We start from the raw sequence: 19,230 nt of genomic DNA on the forward strand, positions 1-19,230 counted from the left end.
TGTGACCCCAGCGTATTAACGCATTCGATGTAAGGCAACTTCTTCAGGTATCGTACCGTTGGTATTGTTTCTATCCGGAGCGATGTGAGTGTCGGCGGTGGAATAAGTGGCCGAGGAATAGTTGCTGGTCCTTGTGGTTTGAGATTGGGTTGTTGTCATGGTACGTGCCAAATGAGGTTTTCCGATGAACGTGTAGTATCTGAAAAATTGAGAAGGACGCTTACGAATTTAAAATGGCACAATTTTATCACCAGCATTGCAATTTGAATGGCAGCAAAAAATTTATGTATTTTCAGTGTTTGATTGTGAACCTGATATCTACTGCTTTTCTGCATATCAATGGTATAATAATAAAAAAATTAGATAAAAATGTTTTAACGATACTGGTCTTACTTGACTAAAGAACTAATATCGGTATATCAGATTTGGGTAACGTTACTTCAGGAGTGCCACAGGCTTCAATTCTTAGACCTCTATGATAATGTCGAAGCTAATCTTAGTTTTGATCTTAAAAGTCTTTCTCAATATCTTAAGCTAAACTCTAAAAAAATACTAATTATGCTATATGCGTTTTTGTGTGATCATATTAAAATTGACTTGAAAATGAAGATCTTAAATTTATTCACAAATGAACCAAAGAAGTAAAAGACTTATATATCCAAATAAACATATATTGAATTTTAAAGTACGAAAAAAATTCTCTGGGCCATGCATCCTTTCCTAACCGTTGTTGATAAATCCAGATTACAAAAAATACAGGGCAGCTGTGCCCGATTCGTTTATGGTTTTAAAAAGTTTAAATCGTATATCAGTATATACGTTGGCTTAAAACTAAATACCTGTTTCAATTTGTTACTCGCATTTTTTGTATTTAAGGTTATGAAATATTATTTACCAACGTACCTGGAACATTGTCTATTGTTTTGGTATGAAATTCACAATGCAGGACGAAGAACGAAAAACATTCTGGATATGCATATTTCTTGTAAATTTGAACGTTGCTTTAGCTATATTGCCATTAAGCTTTATAATAATTATAATAAATATTTTGAATGAATTACAAAAGTCTCTGTCCTAAACAAGTTACTATTTTACCAATAATACATTTTTAGACTTATTATTATTATTATAGCTTATTGTTTCATTATTATTGTAATATTCGCTTAATGTTGAGTAGCTGAGATCGAGACCTTAAGCTAGACTTCACCGTTTGAGATGTGTAACTGTATTAGTTTGTATTAAGTAATTTTGTCTAAATCTTGTGCAATAATTTAAAATATCTCAATAAAGACTATTATTATTATTATTATTATTATTAATATTTATTATTATTATTATTATATCAGAAACTATATCGACTTTTCAAAGAAAACTTAATAATACATAAATAGTCAAAATTACAAACTTCGAATGTTTCCGATATTTTCGTGACGGGTTTGGGAGAAATCGGATGTTTTCAATAGATTTTCCCTATGGCATTTTGATGTTTATTAGTTCTGTCTATCAATTACGTGAGCGTATTCAACACGTTGATAAACTTCATACTGTCATACCATGTAGTACAAAACAGCCAGATTGACGTTCACTTTCGGTTCATCATCGATCATGCAACGAAGTGTATAGTAACGGTTTTTGAGTTACTATTATGCAGCGCAAATACCAACAACTTTTACGATTAAAAATCTAGTTTGTCTAAGTAGATGGATAAAGGGACTTTCAGCCGAATCTAACGGCGAAGGGCCAGGACGCAAAAAGAAGAAGACCCAAAGCCTATGGCCGAGTGGCCCGGGGGCGGGGGCCCGTGGCCGGGAAGCCAAAATGTGAGGTTAGATTCGGCTGAAAGTCCCTTTATCCATCTACTTGTCTAGAAGAAAAAGATAAACAAAATTGCTATATTTTGTCTAATAGAAAAAATATCAATGAATAGTAATAAAGCAAATACTTTAAAATTGTTTATCTCAAAACTACAAATAATGAATTAATATAATCTTCGTTGCATGAATCACTTATGTCATGACTATTTCATGGACGTCCATGGTATGTGATGTGATGGATATTCAAAAAATTCGTCCATTGTACATGGACATCATTTTAAGTATCTCACTCGAAATAGAATCTTTCTTTCCTTTTGCTGTCTTGCCAATGTCAAAGTTACGACACCATGTTAGTTTTCGATGTTAATGAATCCCTATATGCTTTTAGCTTTATGAATAGATCTTTCTATTCTGAATTTAAACATATAAGATTGTAATAGGATCTTTCTTATTTGTTATTTTCAAATTTTAAAAGACGTTTTCCACGTAAATTTGGGTGAGCTAGCTGAATCTAGATACGAATCCCTCTTTAAATTAGATTTAATCTAACTTCTGTATCTTTTTAGCTCCTTTCGGTTCCGAATTAAAAAATAGAAGCATGTCGACACTTTCAATTTAAATACTATTAATTTTGCCTATAAAAGGTTCTGTTTCTTTTTCGCAAAGAAGTTTTTGTTATTTTAACAAATTAAATCAAATAATATTTTTTAAATAGAATTAATTTATAAGCCTTTTTGGTCTACTGCGCAGTACACTTTTATATTGACTTTTGCTTCGTTTGCAGTAAGCAGTAAAAATTTTAGAGTACAGAAAACGAACGATTCATCCATCGGCCCCAATACCAAAGCGACTTTTACTTTACTGTTAGAGTAGTTAGTTGGGTCATCCATTTCATATTACGTATTTTTTTATCAAACTTGTCGCATAATATGCAATTTTTATTTAACCATAAATGAATTTCTAAAAAAATTGTTGATAAAGATGGCTCACAAGTAAATAAATTTTGTCTTAACAAAAAGGGCTGTAAGCCACATTTTGTCAGGTCCATCCAAAGATATCAAACTTTATTAGCTTAATACGAAAATTTATTGAGAATTTATTCTTTCATAATATCTGCAAAACTCTACTAGGTATAAGAACATGGTAATAGGATTTGAGTTATCATTAGCCTATTATTTTGAGTATAAAATAGACGTTCTATTTAAAATTTTGCATTAGAATGAAAAAATCATGCTGGTAAAAGGAATCTATTTTTGAAACACCTTTTATGTGATTGAAGAATTTTCACATTAAACTAATAAACCCCAAATAAATTTAGAAAATAATAGAATTTAAATAATTTTATAGATTTCATTAAACAAAGTGTAGTTAATATATAATTTAATTAAATAGTTACGTGAACATCAGAAATGGCTGCTATAAACGACGGTAGACAATAAGAGTATTATTTTAGATCCAACGTAACTCAGATAAGTTATTGCAAAAATTATTTATTAAAAGCTAATAGCAAACTGAACCTTAGCCATACCTGTATATAGGGCAATTCAGATTTGATCCCCAGTATGCCACTTTTAGTGCTTTACAATTTACGTTTTAAACTTCCCTATAAATTTTATGTTAATATAATCACGGACATGTGCATCCGTTGGTAATAAATGTGGATTTGAAGGGCATGTGAGGTGACAGTGAAATTCATAAAATGTTTACCCGCTTTCAAATTGCTGCTTAATCTAATTAACGGGTGCTTCGTGAATTACAAAAGGCATGCTAAAGTCCATCACCATCAGCGCCCGAAAGTGGTAACTTTATTTATTCAAATCGTTCAAGATACACATGCATTTGTTAGTAGCCAAAAAAACCTCGCACAAAAGAAGAAAACATGAAAAGTACTGTTAAAAATCGGAAAAATCGAAGCGGTCTATATAGTGTGATTAACGGTAGATGGCAGTTAGACGTTTATGGTGAATGAAACATTGTGGAAATTTGGTCCATTATATTTTCAGCGATGCGATGTTAGCGCTTCTTTCAAAAAGTAGCATGACCATTATGTTTTATATACGACACCCTGTATAATATTGGATTTTCTGGTTTCTTTAATCAATTTCTGGTTATTTTTGTATATTACCCTGGAGTCACACTATATACCGCACAGTAGGTGGATGGCCTATTAGAAGTATCTGGCGAACGGATCCACTTTAAATGATACAGATTGATGTGCTCTATCGCTCAAAATATTTTTAAGTAAGCAGTGTTCTTCTGTATAAATGTGGCAACATATTGCTTAGTTTAAATTCTACGTAAGAAACAAAGTAGATGTTCTAATTTCCTAGATTTTTAAGCAATTTGGACCATTGGAAAAAATCTTAAGTCGAACATTTCCAGACAGTTCCTGGAGGACCTCAGGTATAGGGTAGGTGTTTAAAAAATAAGATATTCTTTAAAATTTCGAATTATAGGGAAAAAACTAGTCTAATTTTGTTCAAGTTTCCTTAGTCCTATTAGTATTTCCAGGCAAGGCATATAGTCTTTGGATTTAATCATAAATTTTGGTCTCGGGAGGACAGGAAAGTCCCGAACTTCCCAAATAATCATAACAAGCTGGCAACGTCGCGTCCCGTCGGCCCTGCGAATAAACAAAACTACAATGACGTAGCTTGTGGTAGTACCGGGTATACACCTTAATCAGTTTAGAGGAATCACCGATTGCTCGTAAAGTTTTATATATGTGTTATTCATTGTGCTGAATAAAATTTTGCGAATTTACTAGTGTTTGCCGATTAAAATGTTATTGAAGCCTGCAGCTTGTGCTTTTTAAGTGCTTAACTGACACTGGCTCGCATTCTATGGTGTACCTGACTATATACTTTTTGGGGGTGATGGAGCTAAAGGAGGGAAATGAACATAGTCTCGGATGACTGATTCCCATATTGGTGAAAGGTAAAAACCTGATTCGCGGTTAAGATTGTTTACATGCAACAATTTTAGTTTTATCGAATAAGATTTAATGTCCGATCCTAAAGCTCATCTCTTATTAATTAAATAATTAATTAATGGATAAAAATGCTAGTTGTGGAGAGATTCTTGATAATGCTTTTATGGCATAATTTCGAATTAAAATGTATCGGGACTTTCGGGACAAATACCGAGGACTAGAAGTAGGTCCCGAAGTCCCGAATACATTTTACCGTCTTTGAAAAAAAAAAAGAAAGGAAAAGTTTCGCACATAGACAGAATAAACTTCGTAAAAGCTCATTTTTACTTAATTTTAGATTATTTGCAACTACTTTTCCTAATAAAGTATGACCTTTTAAATTGTTTTCATGTTCACAAAAAAGGCTCTAGAAGTTGGGAGGAATGAATCTTCTGTCTTGATTGATTGATTATTGATTTTCGAAAAAGGGCAATATAGTTCGAAAGAAACTAAGAATAAATGAAAATGAGGTTTTGCGAAGTTTATTCTATCTATGTTCGAAACTTCCTTCAAAATTACAGTGTTCAAGTTCAGATTTGGGTTAGTTTCTTTGCTAGAATTCCAAAATGAATGAATATACAGGGTGTACTGTGTACTCTGTGTATTTAAATCAACTCAATCAACCGTGTTCCTAGAAATCCGTACAAAATATTGTTTTTGAAAAGAATACCTTCTAGGAAGTGCCTGGGAAAGTTCGACTTTTCGTTTAGTTCAAGGACGGAACTATTATTATTTTTTATTTCGATAATATCCACAATATCTGTTTAATTTCTTTCATAGAATGGGCTACCAAAGTAATGAAATTAACTAACTTTATATAGAACCGGCAACTTGTTGTTATTGTGAATTTTTAAAGTCGGAAAAAAATGTCTACTGTAAACGATAGTTAAAGAGCGTTGTATTTCAAACCGGGAAAAAAATCATATTTTATTTGTTTAATGCCTTTTGCTCTATCTCTAAAAAGATAGTGATGGGAGCGTTCGAACATTTTCTTAAATCAATATTCAAGTGTCCTAAAAGACTTAACGAAGTTTGTTAGTCTTTTAGCCGTTAAAAAGGCGTTTCCAGTATAACTTTTTTTTGTAATTAAATAGTCGAACAACTGACCAACAACCCAGTAAAGAACGCATCTCAATAACTTTATTCTAAACTAAAATATGAATAAAACAAGCTTAAAAAAAGATGGTTTTGAGAAAAATTTTGACTTTACGGGCCTAATGTCCAATTATCTCGAATTTATCTAATTTTATTTGCCTAACTTATCTCGAAGGTACCAAATTACCCCGTCGCTAACATCGCTACGTATCTACATACTTGGCCGTTTTCAAATGTTTAGTATTATTCTTTCATTAATTATTATGTTTAGTCGATTAATCAATGGTTGAAGACTGATCAACTTTATTAATTACTGAATATTATACAAAATTACTAAAAATTGATGGCGGAACGGAAAATCCAATAATTTAGACGGCGTCCTATTTAAAATATCAAAGTCGATGCTACTTTTTCGAAACGCATAGCTGATAATATATTAGATCATCCTCGCTTACGTAAACGAGCAAATTTCCAGAACGGTCCCATGTCTCGTTCACCTTAAACGTCTAACCTACCATCTACTGCGAATCGCCTTATATATATAGTTCATCCAAGTACCACCAAAGAAGAAAACGCCATTTCACAAAAACTTACTGGTGTCCTTCTATATAGCTGGTAACGCGTCACTTAAGACGCGTTACCGCTACTTGGAAGCTGCGAGGTGCCTGTGACCACCGTCTCGCTTGTTTTTTGCGACAAGTATCTAAAATTCGGACAACACAAGGATAGGAACAGCGGACTTTTAGACGTTCTTCTACACACTTACTGAGTAGAGTTGACCCACGCAACTATAAAAAAACGTGGCCACAAAAAAATTAATGCGATGGTTTCGAAAGGCTCAATGGGATGGAATGGACGACACTAACAGTCAAATAAAAGTGTCACCAAAAAAAGTGAACCCAAAGCTTCAGGAAAAAAAATTGCTAAATTCGACATGAGAAATTTCTAGAAATTATGATTGCATTTCACCGCAAGAGGGGGGGACCTTTTGCTATTCATTATATACGCGAATGATTTCAGTGGCAAGTGCTGAAAGATTAGATATTGTATAAGAACAAAATTCGTTGTTTACTGGTTATGCCAACACGTGGTTTATTCAAAATAAGCTAAAATTAAGCTTAGACAAAACTCAAAATATTATATTTTATTTATTATCGGGAAAAGCATTGGACGGTGGTTTGGTGGTAGTATATTACATTCAGAAAAAGAAGCCTACGGGGTGTTCTGGATAAAAATATCTTTGGAACAATTTATTATGTACTTTTCAATTTGCACATATACGGTATACAGGGTAATTAATAAAGGATGGGCAATCTCTAGGCTGGAAACTAGAGACCAAAATATTTCAACATGCCTCATACAAATCTCTGATTTCAAAGATACAGGGCGTTCAAAGTTTAATTTTTCTTCTGAATTGAAAAGTTTTTGTAGTATGCTGCTCCTAAAGGGCGTCAGTTTCCCGTGTTATTTAAATAAACCATCAGACATGTAGAAAATAATTAAAAATATTCAATTTTTCATAGAAGGGGTACTTTTTTTACGCAGTCTACTCTGTCAGTTTTTGACTCATTTGAATATAAATTCAAAGTATTTTTTCGGGGAGCAATGAAAAACCAATATTTAACAATTTTGGTAATAGTAATAAAAAACTTTCAATGTTCGAATTAACCACCTCAATAAATTTTACAATATACTCAAATTTATGATGATGCTATTTTCTTTTAAGTAGGCTTGTGTCAAACTCGCATATCATGGTGAGACATGTAGTATATTCAGTCAATTCATAATATTTTGGGGTCTAGTTTAAAGAAAAACAAATTGTGTCTCCAGCTTAACCAACCTTAAAAATACGTAATTTTGTTGATTTCGAAAATTTGATCCTCATATTTGGCAAATGTTAAAAACGAGTCGTAAGTTGACTTTTTTTTCATTTTTGTTGCCTAATTTTATACAGAGTGTCCAAAATTAGGCTGCAAACATTCACATTTTCAAAGTCGCTAAACTCTTTTTTTCAAATGGGACACCCTACCTACCTACCTACTAAGAACATATACGAAAGTATCAAAAAACCTAACTTGACTTTTTAACACTTAAAAAACTCGACTTTAGCGTCTTTGAGAATATGAATATTTACGACCTAATACCGAGCTGGTATGTACAGTTTCAGCCTAATCGCTACGTATTTTAAAGAAGGGATGGATTTAACACTAGGGGACTCCATCGCGATCATATTCAACTATTAAGCAGAGGGTTTCTGAATTTAAAAATAGATCATGTGAGCACTTCTGACGGACAGTTTCGCTTCATAGAAGCGGTTGGAACAAGAGAAGCCAAGCCTTATTTTCAATACAGGTCCTGATACAAAGGTGCAGAGACGTAAATTGCGATGTGTATGCATGTTTAGTTGACTATGAAAAGGCGTTCGATAGAATGAAACATGAGAAAATGATGGTCATACTTAAGGAATCCGGGATTAACACCAAAGACCTCAGACTAATTGAAAACCTCTACTGGAACCAGACGGCAAACCTAAGGATGGAAGGAGAATATACAGAAAACGTCAAAATTATGAGAGTTCTGCGGCAGGGATGTTTAACGAAGTTCTGTATGATATGGAAAAGGGCATATTACTAAATGGACTCCGATTAAACAACATAAGGTATGCAGACGATACAATTGTATTTGCCAACAACTTAAAGGATCTGCAAACCTTAATGGACAGCATCACCCATCATAGAATAAGATAACAGGAAGACAATTCTACATAAACCAAATTCCCATAGAAAGAGTAAAACAGTACAAATACCTTATACTATTATAAACGAAGAATGGAACAACAATCAACAAATCAGAGCACGCATTGCAAAAGCTAAGTCCACATTCAACCGAATGAGTCCATTCTTTAAGAGCCACAACTTGTCTCTTGAGACCAAAATAAGAATGTTGAGTTGCTACGTCTTTTCCATCCTCTTCTATGGTGTAGAATCATGGACCGTAAATGAAGATAATGAAGATATGTATAGCAATAAGAAGCGTTCGAAATGTGGCTATACAGGCGAATATTAAAAATCCCGTGGACTGATCGTGTTACTAATGAAGAAGTACTTCGACGAATGAAAAAAGATCGTGAAATAATCAACACCATCAAAATACGCAAGCTACAGTACTTCGGCCACATAATGAGAAACGAACCAAGATACACCTTGCTTCAATCCATCTTGCAGGGAAAAATTTTTGGAAAAAGAGGCCCAGGAAGAAGAACGTCCTGGTTGAAGAATCTCAGATCCTGGTTTAATAAGACAACACCACAACTTTTCCGTATTGCTTCTGACAAGATAAGAATTGCCGTGATGATCGCCAACATCCGTAACGGATAGGCACTTTAAGAAGAAGACTACACTCCACAAAATAGACTAAACTAAAATAATTTTATTGGCAAATAATGTCAAGAAAAATTTTTTATTTCATCACGGCAACGCACCAGCGCATTCGTCGATTGGACATGGCCAAAATGCACGAATTGAAGCTTGAATTGATGCTGCAACATCCTTACTCTCCAGACTTAGCCCCCAGCGACTATTACCTGTTTCCTAACCTCCAAAAATGATTTGGCGGAAAAAGATTTAAGAGCAACGAAGAAATTACACAAGCTGTAAATTAGTATTTTCAGGAGCTTGACGAATCTACGTTTAAAACTGGTATAACCAAATTAGATTGATTTTCGAAGTCGAAAATAACAACAATATTAATAAGACTTGCACTTGATTCCATTTGCCAATTTAATTTATATTTTCAACCTACGTGTTTGTCATAAAAAAATTTATACCATTAATTTAATTAATATTTTCTCTTTGCTGAGATAATTTGTTATTTGACTTCCTACAATTGTAACTATTTTACAAAATGTTGTTAAATAAATTTTTACTTCTATTTCTACAATGGATAGGATGAAACATTCCGATTTGAATAAGAATGGGGAAATCCACACCTGAATGTTTATTACCTAAACAACTAATCCTATTGCAGCTGTTTTCCAATACCGTATCTGCTGGCACTCGATACTTTGAGACAAAATTGCTAAAGTGAGCAATTCGCAATAAACCGTTTTTTTTTATGATTTCATCAAGAGAATTTAGGTAGAATTTGCTAACTTTGCAAGCTTTTTAACAACTTAATTTCCATGAATTTAAAGAAGATCCGACGGTCAATAAACCTGAATTTTTCAGGCTTTCTAACAATGTTATTAAAGTTATTTCTTAATCCCGAAATTTGCTTAGAAACTTTCGAATTAGTGATTTACTCTTTGCAGTAAAAAAAATAATTTCCAGAATATTCTCAGGTCCATTTTTGTTACACAGTTTTTTCTTGAAGTTTTAGGTATGCCAAAAGCTTCCAAAAGCTATTTATTTGAAGCAACACTTTTACGAAACTAAACCGTTCGAATTAATTGCAAAAAACAGCGCTTCAAAAATGCAGTACACAGAAAAAAATATGGGAATAACGTTTTACACAAATAAATGCGAGGACGGTTTACATGGTCAACTCTATCAATATTAACAATATTAACAAAACAAAAAGGAAAATGGAGGATGATGTGTTCGTTCTTTAAAATAAAACTTACCGCTTTTGAAGCAGGTTCCATATCTTCTTTTTGAAAACGAATATGAAGAAAATGAAGACACCGTAAGCGGCGTTGCAAAAATCGGTGAGATACCAAACGGCGGTGTAAGTATTACCAGTTGACCAGTTCACAGCCCATGATATAATCTCCATACTCCAGTTCACTCCCATGGCGAACAACAATTTTAAGAAAAGGTTGAATCTGCGAGGAAAAAAGTTATTTTATTCTTATTATTAAAGATATGTTGTTGTAACAAACACTTTGTAAAATTAAATAATAATAACAGAAGTATACTTATTTTCAGGTACAGTCAAGATACTGCAAATTTAAGAATTATAAATAAATTTTCTCTTTTCTTATGTTTAGCAGAAGTTTCGTGTAAAAATCGGTTACTATTTACAATAACGCGAATGACGATCTGAAAAAACTCTCTGTTATTATTTTTTTGATTCGCAAGTTAAATATGAATATCACTTCATAAGTTGAAATAGTTATTCACATTTTTGAGATTTATTTATATGGATGTTAATTTGTTATTCGCCGATATCTGCAGATTATGATTCAGTATAAAAACTTCAGGATCGTTTCAAATGTATTACTGATCGCTGAATTTTATTTGAGTGATTCGTAGTGACAGTCACTTCGGTATATAAGGTGGTGTATTGGTAACTGTACAGGGTGGTCCAAACAAGTTGTTTTGATATTGGAACACTAACTAAATATCAATAAAAAATTTTTTTATCACGTAAGTTTTTTAATAAAGTAGTTTAGTTTGTATTTGGGTTTTGATTTTTTTGCTTTACTTCCATACGCTTAGGATGTTTTAGAGTAGTTTATTTTTTGCCTTTAACCACTCGGAAAAATCTAAACTAAACATCAAAAGCATTTTTTCTCCAAATGTTACTCGAAACACACTCATTTTAGGATAATGGCCGTCATTTGGCTAAAAAATATTTTAGTTTTCTGTATAGGTTATATATAGTGCCATAATGCCTTTTTTTTCAGTAATTTAGTACATGGGCAAATGAAACTCCGAGAGAATTTCAGTGTCTACAACTGTTAAGAAAATGGATGAATGAATTTGGAATTGCCACAAACTTAATTAGTTTTGTACACATTTGTAAATATTGCTCACTTTTGCTTGTCTTTTTCGTAGCTATGCCTCTTGCTGTCGTTCTGCTTAAGCATCGACGTTTCTTTCTTAACTTTCCTGATTTTGTACGCCGTTAGTCCAAACAGGGTTACATTTATTATGATCAAAATGGCCGTCTCTCCGTAGAAATACAGTAAATTTGGAAGCCCGTCTACAAACAAGGGCGGGTGTTTAACGTCAAAGCAAAATTTAACAAAAGACCTTACCTCCCAAGAAACATTTGGTGGATCCGATTGCGGGATTGAATTGAGATTCGGGATCTGAGTAAGTTTGAATGAGCAGCACCGTGAACGTGAGCAGTAAAGGCACTCCCCAGGCGTAGCCGCAATAAATCAAAAGCCTTTTTCTTTCCGATGATCTCTTGCTACCTACGAAGCCTCTGCTGCCGCTAAAAGCCAATGTCCGCATAAAACAAAACTTATCGTAAAAATACATGTATACTTTATTCAGGTAATTTCTACAAAAGGAAAACTAACAGGAAAGACAAGAGTGCAGCGCATAGACATTGCTGATTTGTACACTAGTCTTTACAAATAACAAAAAACATATCACGCCATAAATATATAGAGAAAAAAAGAACCCAAACCTCTGTAACCAAAACTAATGGTTAAGTATGCAAGTACAGGACATTTTTAAAGAATTCTAGCAGTGGTTTGACTTTTCCTGCGTTCTGTGGTTTTTCGTTTTTTTTTCTCTTTTTTGCTCTCTATTATATTTTCTGGTTTTTGCCTTTACATGATTGAAAGTAATCAGGTTTTTACTTTTTACAAAACTTCTGGATTCCTCCTGCGTCGGTTTTTGCTCAGTCGAACTTGCTGAAACTGAACTGTTTCAGTCAAGCTCTGAAAAAGCCAACATGATAATTGGCGAAGCGTCATTAAGTTCGACTCAGCAAAAACTCACGCAGGAGGAATTCAGAAGTTTTGTAAAAAGTATTACAGTAGTCGTTACAGTGGACGTTAAAATAAAAGAAAATATTCATGCAGAATCTTTACGCACGGGTACTCTCTCTCTCTCTCTCTCCCTCTCCCCCTCTACCACCCCCTCCCCCTCTCCCCCTCTCTCCCTCTACCACCCCCTCCTCCTCTCTCCCGCTACCACCCCTCCCCCTTTCTCCCTCTACCACCCCCTCCCCCTCTCTCACTCTCTACCTCCCCCCTTCACCCTCCCACCCCTCTCACTCTCTACCTTCCCCCTCCACCCTACCTCCCACCACCCGTCTCTCCCCTCCCCCCCAACCCCACCCCTCTCTCACCCCCTACCTCCTACCTAAATTTTCTAATGGTAATTGTTTAATTTTTAGTTCATTAATTAATGCCCATTGTTATCAACCAATCAATACACAAGGGAAAAAGTCAGAGATTTATTAAACGAAATAAGTCATAAGAGAAGATTTGAAGGTGTCGAACATTTACTGAATATGTAAATTATTTTATATTATTCATCTCTTTGCGTATTTTCAACCACTATTTGTTATTTCATATTTTCTATTAAAAGTTAATTAGAACTGATCCGATAATCTGATTAAGGTCTTTGGATTTTCACCTCTAGAACGTAAATTTTGAAGGATGTAAGGGCAATTGATTTATACTAAATAGGATGCGCAAAATTTGATGCTAGATTAATTTACGTTTAAAGATTATTTTTTAATTTTTAGTAAAATAGTGTATATTATTTGTGATCCGTTGCAGAATAGTACTGCATTTATTGGCTCTGTTTTTGTCTGTACCTATTTTTAACGGTTTTCTTGTTATTCTATATGTCCTATTTTAATTTGATGTTTGGTAGACGTTGACAAACAATTTTGCTTTAAGAAACAAAATAAACACGACAGACGCCAAAGATGCAGTTTAATTAGCACACGAAATCAAATTAGGGAAAATAAAAACGTAAAAAAAGGACAAAATGAAAGAAAACTAAAGGATTAGAATAAATAATAACTTTTACATGACATTTTTGTTTAAGCACTCAACCAAGTCCAATATTATTCGTAATGAAGCTTCGATGTTTGCATGGATATAAACACAATTTATTAATTCATCTCTATTTTGTTTAGTGCTAGAAAGAGCGCATTCGTTCTTTTAGGACTACAAATCGAGTGGTCTCAATGGCCAATTCCAGAGTTCCTTAACTCTTTTGAAGTGAATAAAAACAAGAAACAACATGGCAAACAAAAAAAGTAGCAAGAAAACCGTTGGCATAGTCAATCGGTGTGTCGTATGCAAAAAACGAAATTTTGGACCCAGAGCGATAAATCAATTTTCATTACCAATTTTTAAAGCACGATACTTTGATCTCCGTTTACCATACAAACGATTACCATGAATTAAAAATGGTGAAAAGGTGCATTGTTTAAAACCATAACTATTAATAAACGAATCGGATTAAGTACAGCGAAAACTGAACTACCGTAACATAAATTTTTCTCAAAGTGAAATCATACAGGGCGTTCCATTGAAAATTCTGTGAGACACTTATTTTTTTCTTATTTTATTTATTGTAACAGATGAATTAATATTTCTGTACATCCCGTGGCGTGAAAATTTTGAATGATCTAAGATTATTTGCGACACAAAGCCCTTTTCAATTTTTCACTGTTGATAAACGCCTGTGTCATACTGATTGATGATGATTTATTCTAAACAGGATGGTCAACATTTGATGTTAGATTACTATATTTCTAAAATATTTTTTTAATAATAGCAATTTTGAATGCACGCAGCCCATTCATGTAAACTTTTGCAATTAAAATATATTGCTGAGATAAGAAAGAACCCGGAAGTAGCAAGCTACACTCTATATCTACATCAATCATATAACATTATTTTATTATTATTGGGTATGCATCATTTTAACAGAAATAAGATGTGTTTAAAAGACAAACTTACCTGAACGTAAACCAAATGTCCAAGCATATCACGTTCATCCAGAAAAACGATACCATGAAGAAAAACAAAGTCAAGTATCCTGAAAGATAATAATTTCGCTATTAGATTTGGTATAAATATACGTTTTTTAATTTAGTTGGATAACTAAAAGCAGTTCTTGACAATTCTTGTACTGTTAATAATGTTTTGCTTTAGTGTAAAAACACTAGTTTTTAGGCACAATTTTGAAGAAATATGTGAGATATGAATTAAATTAAAAATCCAAATGTTTAGTTAATCGGCTTTCAAATGAGAGGGTTTTTACATAGGATCGAGTGGTGTACTTAGTTTTCGCCTGAAACCTACAAAATGTTGATATATTAACTGAACTTGTGTTTTTCTTTAAGGGACATTCCAGTATGCCTTTTAATAATTTTATTAGGCCTGTTATTAGCTTTTCAAAAGTATATGGCAGAGCTATTCCAAATACAAAGGATGTCAAATTTTTTTATCAGTAGGAACTTGTCTGTGTGCAGTATTAGTTACCTTATATTCGTCACTTTATAGAAAAAATATATTAAATTAAAATTAAAATATTATTAAAAAAAATTGATATTTTCCATAATGTACACCGGGTGCCAAATAAAACTATCCACTATACGATCTGGAAACCCGTAGGAGTACGAAAAAAAGTTTCGTACAAAAGTTCCTTGATACAAGGTGTCCTAAAAGTGTCCCCCCTGACTTCAACTTTGTTATTTTAAACGGAACACCCTGTATATTTATAAATTTTTGGAATCCTTGGTTAAAACAAAGGTCGCTTTCTTAAGAAATTTCTATCCAACTTTTGCATAGTTTAGGCGGAATTTGAGGTTATGTGTTTTTTGTCATACTTTGCCCCATATTAAATTGTGTTGTGACGCTACTGATCCAGGTATTCCAACGAAAATTTAACCACAGACTAAGGAGATGATGCACTACTCAATCCGTTTGACAGATACGCCTCAGGGTGTCCGAAATAGGTGCTGCCGTTTTGACGAATTCAGTTAACAAAATCTTGAAATTTTAAAATGGAACACACTATATTTTTATTATATGATTATTATTATTATTATTATTTATAAGGTAAGTCTGTAATTTATCTTATATTTAAATTTTACTTCCTTTTTGAGATATTAGAGGTTTAAGATAACACTCGTATAAACACTTGTTGAATTTAAAGCTGTCCACATTAGGGCACTTGTTGACAATATTAGCCATTTTTTAAATAGCAAAGACATGATACTACCTCTTTAAAAGATATTATACTTCATTAATACATAGAAATTTTGAAAAAAATCGACACTACACTACACACTTTAACAGATTTAATAAAACTTCAGAATTCATATTTAAAGAAACATTATACAAAATATCTAATAACAAAAATAAATAATTAAAGTTTAAACAAGGTAACAAATTTGAATAAATAAATCTATGAAACAAAAACAGAAAAAAATAACAAAAAAAAACTTATGATACTGGCGATACCGTAATATATTTTCAATATATTGTCTTTAAAAGAAGTAGTATCATGTCTTTGCTATTTAAAAAATATCTAATATTGCCAGCATGTGACCTAATGTGGGCTTTAAATTCAACAAGAATTTATACGGGTGTTATCTTAACCTCGAATATCTGAAAAATTAAGTAAAAATTAAATATAAGATAAATTACATACTTACCTTATTTTTTGTCCTAGAATTGATATTCACCAAAACGGCACCACCTGTATAAGCTGAGGCACATCTGTCAAACTGTTTGAGTAGTACATCATCTCTTTAGTCTGTGGTTAAATTTTCGTTGCAATATCTAGGACAGCAGCGTCACAACACTTAACAACTTCAATTTCTTAAGAAAGTGACCTTCATTTTAACCAAGGATAAAAAAAATGTCGAAATATACAGGGTGTACCACTTAAATTAACAAAGGTGATGTCGGGGAGACATTTTTGGAACAGCCTGTGCCAACAAAATTATAATATTTTAAATTTTCGGGAGAGTCCAAGAATCTTTTGTAGGAAACATTTTTTCGTATCTCCTACGGGTTTCCAGACCGTATAGTGGAACGTTTTATTTGGCACAATGTGTACAGTTTGAGGAACTAATTAGAAAAATAAGAAAGAAAATACATTAGCACATTCGACAAAAACTCACACTGTCTCAGTGAACCACATAATGGGCATCTAATTTCCCTAGGTACACATCATTTAATCAGCTGCTATAATATGTACATTTGGTATGTAGGGAAAACTTAATTAGCTTCCTCACATGCATCTATTTAGTCATTGTATACATCAACAGGTTCAGACAAAAAGTTAATAGTCGTCTGGAAATCTTCAAAATACGTTATTCATTTTTCTTATTGTATTTATTGTGTGCCTGGAGTTGCGTGCAGATATAAGGATACATAACTAGTAGAAATATAACTATTTAGTTTTAATTTATCTAAGAGACTATTTTAAGTTATCTAGATTCTTGTAGGCTCTTGAAAATCACATAAGTAAAATTAACTAGTAAATATATTGTATTCTATATCTTTTTTTTTAATTTTTATTAGAAGTAGTGACTTCTCATAATTACCATATTATGGGTTAAAATAGCTGAAGGAAGTAAATTATAGGAAAACGGACAGCTGTTTCCTAAGGGTTCTTCATAAAAATATTAAAATTAAGATATAGTTGCCGCATCATCTTTCTGGAATGAGGACATTTCTGGAATATCTTGGGTTTTTTCTAATTGGAAAAAAGTCAAGATAAAAATGGAATCCTTCCTTCGCAAATTGATAATGTAGTAAACGAGCTTCAAATGAAACAATTTAGCGAGACAACAACCATAAATATCACTGTATACGTTTATAAATATAAATAATCTAAAAAATATGTTATTGTTCTATTAAAAAAAAAAACACACGAGTTTAATATGTTTATTAACATTTGTAACTAGATTTTACATAAAAAATCTTCCCCAGACTAGTTTTCACGAACAGCAAAGGGTGTCCTATATCTAAAAATCCAAGATGACATTTCAGTTTGTGTCACCTTCCATTAAAAAAACAACCCTGGGTTACGAAAGCCTTCAAACGCTGGATTTATTAATAACGGAGATGTGGTTTAATATCAAAAATCGGACACACTGTACAAGTATTGGAGGTTGGCTGATCTCTGATTTTATGAGTTGCTATATTTTTGGACATTAAGGCATGGGTTTATTGCCCAATTAACACATATTTATTCCGATGCTTAATTTGTTTAAAAATAGAACACGCGATAGACGGCCTTACTCGCGCGCGTATGGGTATTATTGTTTAATTGAGTAGACAGAGAGCATTTTAAAATGCGTTTATCCGGATCGGCTAAGTCAATCTAATCGAGATTAGGGAATGAAATATGATCGAGTCGCCTAATTGGGTTTTTACGGCAAGATTCCATTCACTATGGCGTCGTTGAAAATTCAAGTCATCTATTAAAAACCCAATCAAGAGTTTTTGCCGGAAGTACATTTTATACAACAACGAGGTTTTTCCCCCTATTTCACACAGTCGTTTACGTGACCATTTTTAGTCCAAGAAGTACAACTTAAATTGGCAAAAAAATTGAATGGGAATTTCGTCGACATGTTAGGGAACAATTGAAGATATTTTTTTTACTACTACAATTTGTTGCAAAAATAGAGGCCTGTTTTTTAAGCAAACTAATGAGATTTTTCAGTCAGTGTGTAAAATATGCCAAACCCTTGCTAGGCCAGAAAAACAATGAAGACAATTTCCTCAAATTTCTGCAAAAACATTTTAAAAATGCTGAAGTAGTTAATAACAACTTTCCAAAGACTACCGTAATACTATGTACAAATCTTCTGGATTCCTCTTGCGTCGGTTGTTTATAAATCAAACTTGCTGACATTTGACCAATCATCCTGTTAAGTTCACTTAAGCTCTGAGGAAGCCATCAGGATGATTGGCGAACCATCAGCAAGTTTGATTTATAAAAAATTGACGCAGGATGAATCCAGATCATTTGCAGATAGCAATTAAAAACAACTTTTTATTTAATTTTAAAACAAATTAGAAATAAACTTGCAATATAAAATTAAATATAGTCTGTGAATTAAGTAATCGGTAATCAAGTAAAGTATTATAGCGTTTTATCAGGGGTTTTAGTTGTCCACACTGGAGGTACATGTGGTTCGCCTACAGTACGGGTTTGAAGCGTAGCGATTTTTTTTGTGAAACTGTTTTTTGAAATTTTGTTTAAATTGAAAATGAGCCTACGGAGTAGTGTTTTGTCAAGAGTTCACGCTTTTCCTTGGTTTAAAGTATTTTCAGAAAGAAGGCAGAATGCAGGATTTTGTGGATTCACATCTTTAGAAGACCGTTTGAATTCGTCAAGAACGTCAAGAACAACTGAGTGTTATTCACACAGCAATATCAATAAATGAGTTTTTGGTAAGAACTGAGAGGCGTCATTTTTAGACAGACAAAAACATCTGCCAGTTCAGAGCTATTCTAGTTTTGGAGTTCCAGCACTGCTTTGAGGAGTGGAAGAACAGTGTCCAGCGCTGTGTCGCTTTAAGAGGAAGTTATTTTGATGGTGGCAATATAAATTTGTAATTCTATTAGAATAAAACAAATTAGAAAAATCTTGCAACAGCGTGGAAATTCCAAGAAATTAT

The 19,230-nt window shown here is 32.9% G+C and overlaps 1 protein-coding gene across 8 annotated transcripts in view; it reads right to left on the reverse strand.

Annotated features, from left to right (window-relative positions):
- Positions 1 to 15: 15 nt before the first annotated feature.
- The window catches only part of LOC132698795 (G-protein coupled receptor Mth2-like), a 125,444-nt gene continuing 106,229 nt past the window's right edge, over positions 16 to 19,230 (reverse strand). For 6 of the 8 annotated variants that reach the window (XM_060665074.1, XM_060665075.1, XM_060665078.1 and 3 more), the window contains 5 exons: positions 14,543 to 14,621; positions 11,861 to 12,042; positions 11,637 to 11,805; positions 10,502 to 10,702; positions 16 to 199 (listed from right to left, as the gene is read on the reverse strand). In XM_060665074.1, the coding sequence (XP_060521057.1) occupies positions 16 to 199; positions 10,502 to 10,702; positions 11,637 to 11,805; positions 11,861 to 12,042; positions 14,543 to 14,621 (815 nt within the window). Of the gene's footprint in view, positions 200 to 6,474; positions 6,669 to 10,501; positions 10,703 to 11,636; positions 11,806 to 11,860; positions 12,043 to 14,542; positions 14,622 to 19,230 lie in introns of those variants that run through there. The other 2 variants (XM_060665077.1, XM_060665080.1) reach the window with 2 other exon arrangements.

Source organism: Cylas formicarius, unplaced genomic scaffold (assembly GCF_029955315.1).
Source record: "Cylas formicarius isolate icCylForm1 unplaced genomic scaffold, icCylForm1.1 PGA_scaffold_2__14_contigs__length_35257938, whole genome shotgun sequence".
Taxonomy (NCBI): Eukaryota; Metazoa; Arthropoda; class Insecta; order Coleoptera; family Brentidae; genus Cylas; species Cylas formicarius.